At 59.2% G+C, this 12487-nt stretch overlaps 1 protein-coding gene across 1 annotated transcript in view; it reads left to right on the top strand.

Annotated features, from left to right (window-relative positions):
- Positions 1–63: 63 nt before the first annotated feature.
- DROSHA (drosha ribonuclease III) overlaps positions 64–12487 on the top strand; it is a 46503-nt gene continuing 34079 nt past the window's right edge. Inside the window, exons 1-8 of the mRNA XM_029053917.2 lie at positions 64–94; positions 2038–2517; positions 2575–3092; positions 6398–6490; positions 8397–8628; positions 9464–9605; positions 11004–11158; positions 12228–12308. Of these exons, the coding sequence (XP_028909750.1) occupies positions 2185–2517; positions 2575–3092; positions 6398–6490; positions 8397–8628; positions 9464–9605; positions 11004–11158; positions 12228–12308 (1554 nt within the window). The 5' untranslated portion in view covers positions 64–94; positions 2038–2184. The remainder of the gene's footprint in view (positions 95–2037; positions 2518–2574; positions 3093–6397; positions 6491–8396; positions 8629–9463; positions 9606–11003; positions 11159–12227; positions 12309–12487) is intronic.

Raw genomic sequence — 12487 nt, 5'->3', positions numbered from 1 at the left:
GGGGGGAGGGCCCGTCCTCCCCTCCCGTCCTGCCCGTCCTGCCCGCCCCTCGGCCGGCGCCGTTTCCTCTTCCGGGGCTGCCTGTCCCCCGCCGGTAAGGAGCGGTGCGGGCCGGGAGGGGGGTCCGGGGGGGGGCCGGCGCCCACACGTGCGCCCCCCGCTTGGCGCCGAGAAGCCCCCGGCTTCCCATCCCGCCTCCGCCGCCGGGGCCCGGTCACTTCGCCTCCCCGGGCCTCGCTGGCCTCACCGGGAAAAGGGGGACGAGGGCCGGGCGGCCCCACGGGGGACGACCCCGGCCCCTCGGCCCCTCGGCCCCTCGGCCCCTCGGCCCCTCGGCCCCTCGGCCCCTCGGCCCCTCGGCCCCTCGGCCCCTCGGCCCCTCGGCCCCTCGGCCCCGGCGCTTCGAGCGCCGCTTTGCACCCGGTAAGCGCTTAACGGAAACCACCGTGGTTATTATTAGCATCGTTATTACGGCCGGCGTCGATCGAGCGCATTCCTCGAGCGCCGAGCACGGCGGGGACGGTGGGTCGAGCCCCAAGCGCCGAGCCCCGCCGCCGACGGAGGCCCGAGGTCACGGGGCGGACCGGCGGCGGAGGGGAGATTGGAACCCAGATCCTCTCACCTCCCCCGAGAGGCCTTCCCACACTGAGCTCCCCCCTTTTTCCCTCTGCTCCCTCTTCTCCCCCCTTTCCCTCCCCCGTCCCGCCCCCTCGGCACCGTACTCGTCCGCTCCACCGTGGCTGTCTTCATCGCCCTATCGATTTTGTTGATTTTGTTTAACGAGACGTAGGTGCCCCCGATTCTATTTAGTTGCCACTGTTTTTATGAGATGTTCTTCCCCTCGACTCTGTTGATCGCCATCGTTCTCGTCCGCCCGTCTCCCCCGATTAGACCGTAAGCCCGTCGGAGGGCAGGGACCGTCTCTCTCTGTTGCCGACTTGTCCGTTCCAAGCGCTTAGTACGGTGCTCTGCACATAGTAAGCGCCCAGTAAATACTATCGAATGAGCGAATGAACGGGCCGGGCCGGAGGCGGCCTTAGGCCACCCCATCCCCTGTCCCGGAGCCCCCACCTGCCGCCCCGGGCCCGCGACGGAGGCGGGCCCGTGGGGGGCACGGATCGTCTCCATCTGTTGCTCCGTTGTCCTCCCCGGGCGCTTAGTCCGGTGCTCGGCACACACCGAGCGCTCAGTAAATACGAGAAGCGGCGCGGCTCGGTGGAGAGAGCCCGGGCTTGGGAGTCTGAGCTCACGGGTTCGGATCCCGGCTCCGCCGCTTGTCGGCCGGGTGACCGTGGGCGAGTCGCTTCGCTTCTCTGGGCCTCGGTGACCTCGTCCGCGAAATGGGGATGAAGACTGTGAGCCTCGCGTGGGACCACCTGATCACCCTGTATCCACCCCGGCGCTTAGAACGGTGCTCGGCGCGTAGTAAGCGCGTAATTAGTACCGACTTTATCAATATTAAATGCCACTGAACGAATCTCCCCATTCCCCCCCGCGCCGGCAAGGTGCCGACTTGCAGAGCGCCGCGCTAAACGCTCGAGAGCGCACAGTACGACGGAATCGGTGGACACGTCCCCTTTCCGTAATGAATTTACAGTCTAGAGGGGGAGACGGACGTTACTATGAAAGAAGTAGTAATCTATAAGAAGTAATTTACGCGATTCTTTAAGCGCTTATACTAGCTGCCGGGCGCTGTACTGAGCGCGGGGGCGCATACAACCTGACCTTGGGAAGCAGGGTGGCCTCGTGGATAGAGCGCGGGCCTAGGAGTCGGAAGGACCCGGGTCCCGATCCCCGCGGCCCCGCTTCTCCGCTCTGACCTAGGGCGAGTCGGTTCGCTTTTCCGGGACTCGCTTCCCTCATCTGTAAAATGGGGATTAAGAGTATGAGCCGCCACGTGGGACGGGGACTGTGTCCGACCTGATTACTTTCGATCTGCCCTAGGACTTAGAGCGGGGCCTGGTACGTAGTATGCGCTCGAAAAGCACCGTTAACGGGTATCCCGATTGTTGTTGTTATTATCGTCGTCCTTATTAGGGTGCCGCCCCGGAGCCTCGCCCCGCGCAGGGCGCCGTGCCGTCTGTGACCGAATTTCGCTCCGCGGGGTCCCGACGTCCCCCTCGAGCTCCGTTCGGGTCGAAGCGTCTCTCCGTCTCCGTTTCTCTTTGGACCGTCATCCGCGGTATGTCCTTCCACTCGGGGCGGGGGTGCCCCAGGGGCCGCGGGGCGGCCCGAGCGCGGACGGCGATGGTCCCGACCTTCAGGCCGCAGAACCTGAGACAGCTGCACCCGCAGCAGCCCCCGGCGCATTACCAGTACGAGCAGCAGCCGCCTCTGCCTCCGCCGCAGCAGCAGCCGCCGCAGCATCAGGCCGCCCCTCCCTCCGCCTTCGCGGCCGCGCCCGCGGCGGGCTACCTGCCTCCCCGGCCTGACTTCGTCCCGTTCCCGCCCCCGGGGCCGGCGGCGGGACAGGGGCCGATGGGCCCGTGTCCCGTGCGGCCGCCTTTCCCCGGCCCCGCGGGCCCCGCCGTGCAGCAGCAGCAGCAGCAGCAGCAGCAGCAGCAGCAGCAGCAGCAGCCGCCGCAGACCTTCCCCGTGCCCCCTTGCTTCCCGCCCGTGCCCCTGCCGGCGCCCGGGGCTGACCAGAGCGCCTTCCCTTACCTCATGCCGCCCCCCTCCGTGGCCCAGCCGCCGCCGCCCCCGCCGCCCCCGCCCCCGCCACTCCCGCCGCAGGTCACCTACCATCAACCGCTGTACGGGCCGGCCCACTCCCCGCAGCCCTTCCCGCCCCCGGACTTCGGGACCTACCCGTTCCAGGGTGCCGGCGGCCCCTTCGGGCCCGGGGGCCCGTACACGGCGGCGGAGAAGGCGGGCGGCGAGCAGAGGTCCCCCGAGCGCAGCAAGCGCTACGACGAGCAGCGGCACCGCGGCCCCGGGCGCGGCCCCGGCGACCGGCACCGCTCCGACGGCCACGGCGACCGCAGGGAGCGCGGCCGCAGTCCGGACCGGCGCAGGCCGGACGGCGGCCACTACCGGGCGGACTACGACCGGGGCAGGACCCCGCCACGCCACCGCAGTTACGAGTACGGCAGGTGAGCACGGAGGAGTGGGCGAGGGGCGAGGGCTCGGCCGGTGACTGGCTGTCGTGGGCTCGGCCGGGCTCACGCCCGACCGGTTCCGTCGGCACCCGGGCCCCCTCCGCCTACCCCGTCGCTCTCGGGGATGGGCGCCCTCTCTTTATAATCGGTGCCAGTTTCATCAGGGCGCCGGGAGCCACGTTTCCGGGCCGTGACGAGACTCAAGAGTTTCCAGTTGGAGCCAGACAGAACCAGAGCGGCAGCATCGTGGCTTGTTGACCCCGTGCAGCCTGGCCCTGCCAGCCGCCCCCTGAAATCCCAAATCTCTTTCCCCCATTGTCACAACAAAAGTTGGCACTAGTGTTCTCTTTGAGAGAGAGAGGGAGTGTGTGTGGGGGGTACTCTTTTGGGTGCCCGTCCCTCTCTCCCCCTAGATCTGGAATCTGGGCACGGGACTGTTTACTTCAGGCCTTTCAAGTTCTCTTTGACAACGTGTGGGCTGAAAATCCAGGTTCCTAAAAGTCTCAAAAGTAGTGAGAGTTTCGGTTGTAGGAGTCCCACTAGGTCGGTCAGGGCTTTAGTTCTTGTCTATCTTGGTTTATTTTTTCATGGTATTTCCTAGAGGTCGGACACGACTCGGCAGCCTAAGGTTACAACAACAACACTTCCTAAACGCTTACTGCGTTGCCAGCTGCTCTGCTAAGCGTGGCATCCGTTCGAGATAAGCAGGTTGTACACAAGTGTCGGTGCCACATGGAGCTCAGAGTCTTAGTCCCCCTTTTATAGATGAGGTGACTTAGATCCAGAGAAGTGGAGTGACTTGCCCAAGGTCTCACAGCGGACAAGTGGCGGAGCTGGGCTTAGAACGCAGGTCCTTCTGCATCTCTAGCTGTGTTCCCTCTTCCCAGATGCATTAGGGTTCCAGAGATTTGAGAGAACCGTTAGTTCCCCTACACTGGGAGAGTTGTGTTTCCAACAGACCTGATGTTAAGGAAAACACACTTGAGATAATGTTTTCCAATCACATCCATCAGTCATTGGCATTTACGGAGTGCTTAGTTTGTGCAGAGCGCTGTACTAAGCACTTAGCGTCTTCTCCCCCGATGGACGCGGGTTCCCTAATTGTCCCGTGCCATTCCGCCGCCCGTGTGTAGTGGGATCACATGCTGTAGGCGGATCGGACTGTGTCCAGTGGCTCTGCACTATTTGAAGTGAGCTGTCTCGCACTCTCTCTGTCTCTCTCCCTCTCCCTGTCCCCCTCCCACCGGTGCAGCCATCTGAAATGCAGCCTCTCTTTCATTTTCACGATGCCTTTTTGAGCCATTTCTACCGTCCCGGGCCTAGTCACCGTGCCCTAAAAGTTTCCTTTCATTCTGGTGCCAGCCCTTCAGTCTCGGGGCAGACCCTGGCATTTTCTTATAATAAATTCCGGCTCGGGTATCGGCTAGTCTTTCCCGAGAAGATTTTCTAAAGTTCTTGAATTCTAGCTGGGAGGAGAGACGGGCACCGTCGTCGGGTGGCTCGCCGGCACGGTGGTGGAGGTGGTTGGTGATGTGGGCAGGGCGTGGAGAGAGTGACCTGTGGCCGCGCGCCTGGGGGCGGGGTGGGCTGGGCCGGACGCGAGACATTTCAGCCCGGAGCTGCATCGCTGGTAGCCTCAGCTGCCGTTACCAAATTTCCCGAGTGACTGGTGGAAGTAGAAGGGGCGAGGGATTCGCCCACCAGAGTCGATATGTTTTCTGGGTCGGGGTCTGGGCCAGGGCCACCTTCCCTCCCTCCCTTCCTTTCTCTGCCTCCCAAAATCTCTTCTTTCAATCTTTCCTCATCAGCTGTCACGGCTGAGTGGCACCTTGGGATGGCCTGCCAACTCGACAGTGCGGACTTGGGTGACTACAAGCCTGGAGATGATAATAATAATTGTAACAATAATGGTATTAAATGCTTACTATGTGCTGCCACGGACTATACCAAGTATGAGATAACCCGGTCATACGCAGTTCCCGTCCCACGTGGGGTTCACGGTGTAAGAGGGAGAACGGCCAGTGAATCCTCATTTTGCACACGAGGGAAGTGAGGCACAGAGAAGTTACATGAGCTGCCCAGGGATACACAACAGTCAAATAGTGGAGCCGGGATGAGAATCCAGTTGTCTTGATTCCCAGACCTGAGTTCTTTCCTTTAGGCCTTGTAGCTTGTAGATTGCTATATCAACTATTTCATTTTTTATTTTGGCATTTGCTAAGCCGTTATTATGTCCCAAGCTGAAGGGCAGGGATGAGATTCTGAGATCGGATGGAGTCCCCGTCCCACGCGGGACTCACAGTCTATCTGATTCCCATTTTACAGGTGAGAAAACCAACTCAGAGGGTGACGTGCACAAGGCCACACAGCGGGTCGGTATCAGAGCCGGGACTTGAACCTGAGACTCCCGACTCCTGGTCCTGGGTTGATTCCGCTCAGCCATGCTGCTCACTAGTAGCTAAGCGTGTTGATGCCGGGTTTTCGGTAAACTGCTAGGAACTCGAATAGATTCCCCAACTGCTGGGTCACTCATCTTCACAACTCGCATTCTTCCAAGGAATTTTCGAAATGACCCCCTCCCACAAGTGAATCTGTGTAAAGGTTTTGTTCTAAAGAGAACAGGAAGAGCTACCTCGAAGATCTGGGGGAAGGCGGGTGACTTAAAAATTCCTATTTGAGTCTCGAATGCAGTTTATTTTGAACGGCTGTGGTATGCTTGTGGAGCAAACCTGTGAAGCTGACTAATCTTCCATCAATCAGTGGTATTTATTAAAGACTTGTTGTGTGCAGAACACTACACTCAACACTTGGGAGAGTACACTGCATCCGAGTTTCAGTGTAGATAAACAGCTTGACCTAGTGGAAAGAGCATGGGCCTGGGAGTCCGAGGACCTGAGTTCTAATCCTGGCTCCACCACATACCTGCTGTGTGTCCCTGGGCAAGTCACTTAACTTCTCTGTGCCTCAGTGGAGATTCTCTGTGCAAAATGGGAGTTCAATACCTGTTCTCCCTCCTACCTTAGACTGTGAACTCCATCTGATTACCTTGCATCTACCCCAGTGGTTAGTACGGTGCTCGGCAAATAGCTGAGTGCTTAATAAATGCCATTTTTATTATCATTGGACTGGATAGACACATTCCCTGCCCACAGCCAGCTTCAGGCCTAGAGAGTATGTTGGAGAGGGAGGAGGCTTCCTCGGGGGGCAGCTTCCTCCGTCTGGAAGCTGACGCGGTAGGGGATGTGGTTGCTGGGGTTTTCCGTGGGTAACAACCGACGGGCTGTGGTCCTCGCCTCCAGGGACCGGGGACGCGAACGCCACCGACACCGGGATCACCGCAGATCACCGTCGCCCGAGCGGCTCTACAGGAAAGACTACAAGAGAACGGGCAGGTGAGGCGACCGGTGGCCACGGCTCCCCTGGCCGGCCCTCAGTTTGGACCGGAGTATTAGCCCCATCCGAGACCCTTCCTCTCCCGTACAGAGACGATTGCGGGTCACCGTGGGCCCAAATGAACCTGTTTTGGAATTAGAGCTCCCTCGGCGTCCAGTCTTGCGATTGTGTTTAGTGGGAGACTAGTGAGTGCGAGCCACTGTACTGAGCACTTGGGAGAGGCTAGCAGAAACAAGCGCAAGCCTTGACGGGCTTCTAGTCTATTGAATTGTACTGAATTCTGTCTCTTTCTAAAGATGCTCTAAAGTGACAATGAGATTAATAGTAATTGGGTATGCGTTACGTGCCTGCTGTGTTCCAGACACTGTATTGAGCCCTGGTGCTGGATGCAAGATAATAATAATGGTGGTATTTGTTAAGCGCTGGCACCATTCTGAGTGCTGGATCAGGTTGGACACGGTCCCTGTCCCACACGGAGTAGACATCGACTCCCCATTTTACAGACGAGGAAACTTAAAAGCTCAGAAATGTTAAATGATTTGCCCAAGGTTGCACAGCAGGCAGTTTGCAGAGCTGGGATTAGAACCCAGGCCTCTGACTCCCGGGCCTGGGCTCTTCCCAGGAGTCCCTGCTGCAAATTAAAAGCGATAATCATTTGATCCTCTCCCCATTGACGGGGGATCGCCACCCTCGCCGTCCGGTCAGTCAGCTAGCCAGTCGTATTTATTGAGCCCTTACTGTATGCAGAGCACTGTACTAAACGCTCGGGAGAGTCCAGTATAACAATATAACAGATGCTTGTGTGAGTTCTTCGGCGGCACAGCGGCCGAGCCTACTCCCTGACGTGTATTGAAAACAAGCAAGCACTGCAGCGGTGCTCAGTGAAAGTTGTCGGGTAAGGGGCCTTGGCCTTTATCTCCACCGTCTGCTCCCTGAGCGCTCACTACAGCCCTCTGCATTCGATAGGCACTCGGTAAGTACTACTGACCGGTTCCCTTCCCCTTCCCCCACCGGCGAAAATTCATTCGACACTGAGGATAATGACTTAGGGGTGTTAAGTAGTCAGTCGTATTTAATAATGTTGGTATTTGTTAAGCGCTTACTATGTGCAGAGCACTGTTCTAAGCGCTGGGGTAGATACAGGGTAATCAGGTCGTCCCACGTGAGGCTCACAGTTAATCCCCATTTTACAGATGAGGGAACTGAGGCACAGAGAAGTGAAGTGACTCGCCCACAGTCACACAGCTGACAAGTGGCGGAACCGGGAGTCGAACTCATGACCTCTGACTCCGAAGCCCAGGCTCTTTCCACTGAGCCACGCTGCTAGTGAGCTCTTATTGTGTGCAAAACACTGTACTAAGCCCTTGGGAGAGTACAGTATAGCAATAAACAGACACATTCCCTGCCCACAATGAGCATAGAGTCTAGAGGATGAGTTGACAGTCTAGGGAGTGTAATTGAGCAAGGAGAAAAAAGGAGACTGTCCAAACCCCTAGTTTGGAGCGGTAGTATAGGCTGAGTGTCCACTGCTTATGATGCAGTGTACTGGGCGGTTGGGAAGTATAGAGAAAAGAAGTGACACATTCTTTACCCACAAGGAGCTTCTACTCTACTGGGAGAGACGGACGTAAAAGCACCGAACTGAGTTCAGTACCTACAGTAACCGATTCCTGTGTTTCTGGGCAGTGCTGGGGGCGGGGGGTAACTCTCCCTTTTGAAGTCTGAGCTGGGGGCCAGGTCTGAACGGTTTACTCTTACCCACCTGGCGCCTAGCACAGTGCTCAGCACACAGTAAGCGCTCAGGAAATAGGAGTGTGGGTCTCCCCAGAACTCCCGGGTGAGCTTGCCAACTCCCCCAGCTCCCACCTCCCTGCCCCTGACGTGTCCTCCCCACCACCTCCACAGCCCCTCTCCGAGCCGGGAGCGGAAGAGACCCCGCTGGGAAGACGACCGGGATCGCTGGGCGGAGGCCCCAAGTGGCGTTCAGGAGAAGAGCCACACGCCCGGGAAGGACAAGGAGCCAGAGGAGGCCGCCCCCGACAAGAACGACGAGGAGGACGAGGAGCTGCTCAAACCCGTCTGGGTGCGCTGCACACACTCCGAAAGCTACTACTCCAGTGATCCCATGGATCAGGTGGTAGGTGCCGATTTCCCCTCTCGCTCCATATTCCCCCCTCTCAATCCCATCCCATCCTCCCTCAGAAACGGACATCCGGGCGAGGGAGTGCGAGCTGCCATCCCTGCTTTCGGGACTGGCGTCGAACGTCAGCCGTCTGGTGGTAGGGATCCGTTCTCCCACCCTGTCCCTGCCCCACCCCAGCTTCCTCACTAGGCTCTGTCACGGTCTTCCCCGATGACTGAAACTTTCGGGATTGGCTATGGGGAACCTGGGACGGGAAAAGCCGTGGCGCGCGACTCATTGGTTTCCCCCGGGACCAAACCGCAGGGTGGCCGGGGCTCAGCGCTAGGCCGGCACGGGCCGGCGAGGCCCCGTGATCGCCTTCCGACCCCACGGACCGACCCGTGGGTCCCCGCAGCGGAGCTGGGCGATGGATCCACGGGGCCCGGGTGGGTGGGGAAAGTGGGCAGGCTGGTAGTCCATTGGATGCGTGCACGAACGAGCGCATGGACGCGTGAATGAAAGCGTGAGTACAGAGCCGTTCCCCTCCTGATGCCCACGCCAGAGGCCGGCGGTGGGGCAGGTCTCCGCTTTATCAGAAGCGAAGCGGTTCGGGACGTGTGAGCAGCACATCCCCATGTAATGCCTCAACTCATCTGTGGAGACCTGCAGCTGTGGAAGCAAAGTCGTGGGTTTGGGTGGAGTAGGGGCATTGTGCCCGTGCGGGGGCGGGCATGGGGCATTATAGTACCCCATGCAGGGTGGGAGAACTGGGTATGCTCGGCTCGGAGGGAGGGTGTCCCCTCGGCGGCCGCCCGCGTCTGGCCCACCCGCGTGCGGCGTGCCTCTGCAGGGAGATTCCACGGTGGTGGGGACAAGCAGGCTGCGCGACCTGTACGAGAAGTTCGAGGACGAGCTGGGGAAGAGGCAGGGGAAGGCCACCGCGGCCCGGCCCCCGTGGGAGCCACCCAAGACGAAGCTCGACGAGGACTTGGGTGAGTGCCGGCCTACCCACCGTTCCGGCCCTCTGTGCGCAGCCGGCCGGCTGGGACCGACTGGGCACTCGGTGGGCCCCGCGTGGAAGAGGCCCGAACTCCGGCCGCTGCCGCGTGGGTCTGGTTCTCGACCGCGGTCGCGGCAGCTTTGGAAACGAAGGTCGGCTCTCTGAGACACATGTCTCCGCCCCCTTTACTTGGAGTATTTCTTAAATGCTTCCTGAGTGCCATTGGCCACCCGGTGTTACTCCTGGCTGAGAAAGCTCTCCCCCCAGATCAGTTGGGAGGACCTCTCTCTAGGTCTGCCTTCCTCTCTTTCTTTGTATATGGGGTTTTTGTATGCCTTAGGGAGAAGCCCTCGTTAATATCTGTGGTATTCGTTAAGCTCTTGCTGGACTAAGCTCTGGGGTGGGTCGGACGCAGTCCCTATCCCTCATGGGGCTGACAGGCTGTGGGAGAGGGAGAACAGAAATTTTTCATCCTGACTTTGCAGAGGAGGAAACTGAGGCCCAGAGATGTTAAGGGACTTGCCCGAGGTCACACAGCAGGCAGTTGACAGAGCCAGGTTGGAACTCAGGTCCCCTGGTGTCCAGGCCAGTGCTCTTCCCACTAGGCCGTGCAGCCTGCAGGAATACGATTTTCTGGCCCTAGTGAAGGCTGTGCCTTAGGTATGCTCGGTTGGCATCCAGTGAGCTCCAGTGATTGTTGAGGGAGTGGCAGGGGCTGAAGGTGTGAAGGTGGGGATCTAGACCCTGAGCTCCTTGTGGGCAGGGAACGTGTCTTCCACATTCCACGTTCCATGTTATTGTTCATTCCCAAGTGCCTAGTACAGTGCATGGCACACAGTAAGCAGTGTGGCCTAGTGGAAAGAGCATGGGCTTGGGAGTCAGAGGACCTGATTTCTAATCCTAACTCTGTCACTCGTCTGCTGCATGGCCTTGGGCAAGTCACTTGACTTCTCTGGGCCTCAGATACCTCATCTGTCAAATGGGAATCCAATACCCGTTCTCGCTCCTACTTAGACTCTGAGCTCCCTGTGGGACAGGGACCATGTCATAATAATAATAGCAATGATGGTAGTAACCGTGGTACTCGTTAAGCGCTTACCGCATCCCGACTGTGCTAAGTATCTGGGTACAGGCAAGATAAGTGGGTCAGACGCAGTCCCTGTCCCAGACGGGGCTCACAGTCTAAGAAGGAGAGAGCTCTGTAGTGGCTGGGGGTGTGTGTGGGTGTGCACACGCCACAAAGAGGCTTTTCACCTCCCGACTCTGAAGGCCTCATGAAATGCAGCTCCTAGGGCATCGATCCCGTCTGCTTGCCCTAAAGTATTTCCCCTGGGCCCGAGATGGTTCTGTCTGTAAATGGTTTTGTCCCCCGTGCTCCCACTCCCGGCAGAGAGCTCCAGCGAGTCCGACTGCGAGTCCGACGAGGACAGCAGCTGCTCGGCCAGCTCCGACTCGGAGGTCTTTGACGTCATCGCCGAGATCAAGCGCAAAAAAGCCCACCCCGATCGACTTCACGAGGAGCTATGGTACAATGACCCGGGTCAGGTCCGTGTGCGTTTCCTCTCTTGCCGCGGGGGCCCCTGGGGCGCTCGGGGTGTATGTGTGTGGAGGGGTTGGCGACAGCACCTTCTTGGGCCCCGTAGGTCTTCCCCGGGTGAACTGTATTGCGGGAGAAGAGGGGCGGGGGGGGGGGGGGGCTGGAGCTCCTTCTCGTTGGGGGCGGGAGGTGGGTAACTGCCGAGGCGTCACGTAGATTGGGGTCTGAACTGAATTTTACCCATTCGCCGTAGGGCGCTTCCATTCAGAGCTTGCTTTATCGTAAGAGCCGAGAGCACCGGTACAGCAAGTAGTAGAAGTCGTCAGTCGTATTTACCGAGCGCTTACTGGGTGTAGAGCACTGTACTGTATAGACACATTCCCTACCGACAACAAGCTTACAGGCTGGTCACAGTAATTATAGTGGTCATAGTATCAGTGTGTGCGGAGCATTGCGCGCAGCACTCAAGTACACAGGTGCTGGGGAAGCAGCGTGGGGTAGTGGATAGAGCATGAGGCCGGGAGTTGGAAGTCCATGGGTTGTAGTCCCAGCTCTGTCACTTGTCTGCTGTGGCCTCGGGCAAGTCACTTAACTTCTCCGGGCCTCTGTTACCTCATCTGTAAAATGGGGAGTGAGACCGTGAGCCCCACGTGGCATAGGGACTGAGTCCAACCTGATTTGCTTGTATCCACCCAGTGCTTAGTAAGTACAGAGTAAGCGCTTAACAAATACCCCAATGATTATTATTATTATATACATAATAATAAGCCAGGGTCCCTGTCCCCCGAGGGGCTCACGATCCCTGGATAAAGGTGGTGGGGTGAGGGGCTATGGAGATTGTCCCAGTGGGAGCAGGGTAACAGCTGCTGCCTGCGCGGAATTGGCGGCCGCAGTGGCGTTCAGTTAGGAGCGGGTGGCTCCGCGGTGGCGCTGCCTGGCCAGCCTCCCATGGGGAGGTCTGAGGAGTCACGGGGGCTGCGGTCAGAACTCGACGACCCCGGCGATCCTAGGGGCGGTGGGCCCGGGGTCCTTCTCCTGCCCTGCGATGACGCCTGGATCCCGTTCTCTCCCCGGCAGATGAACGACGGGCCGCTCTGCAAGTGCAGCGCCAAAGCCAGGCGCACGGGCATCAGGCATAGCATTTACCCCGGGGAAGAGGTAGGCAGGGGCCTTGGCTCCACCTGGTCGTCCCCGTGTCCCTGGTCTGAGGCAAGCTGCGCCCGCATCTCACCCCCCACCCTCTCCACCACAGCCACCCTGGCGGAAAGGTGGCAGTCAGTCGATGGATCACTCGGTGGTATTTAATGAGCGCTTACCGTGTGCAGAGCACCGGACTG

The sequence above is a fragment of the Ornithorhynchus anatinus genome, chromosome X3 (genome assembly GCF_004115215.2).
Source record: "Ornithorhynchus anatinus isolate Pmale09 chromosome X3, mOrnAna1.pri.v4, whole genome shotgun sequence".
In the NCBI taxonomy this organism is placed as follows: domain Eukaryota; kingdom Metazoa; phylum Chordata; class Mammalia; order Monotremata; family Ornithorhynchidae; genus Ornithorhynchus; species Ornithorhynchus anatinus.
This window is presented reverse-complemented; position numbering and strand designations above follow the sequence as displayed.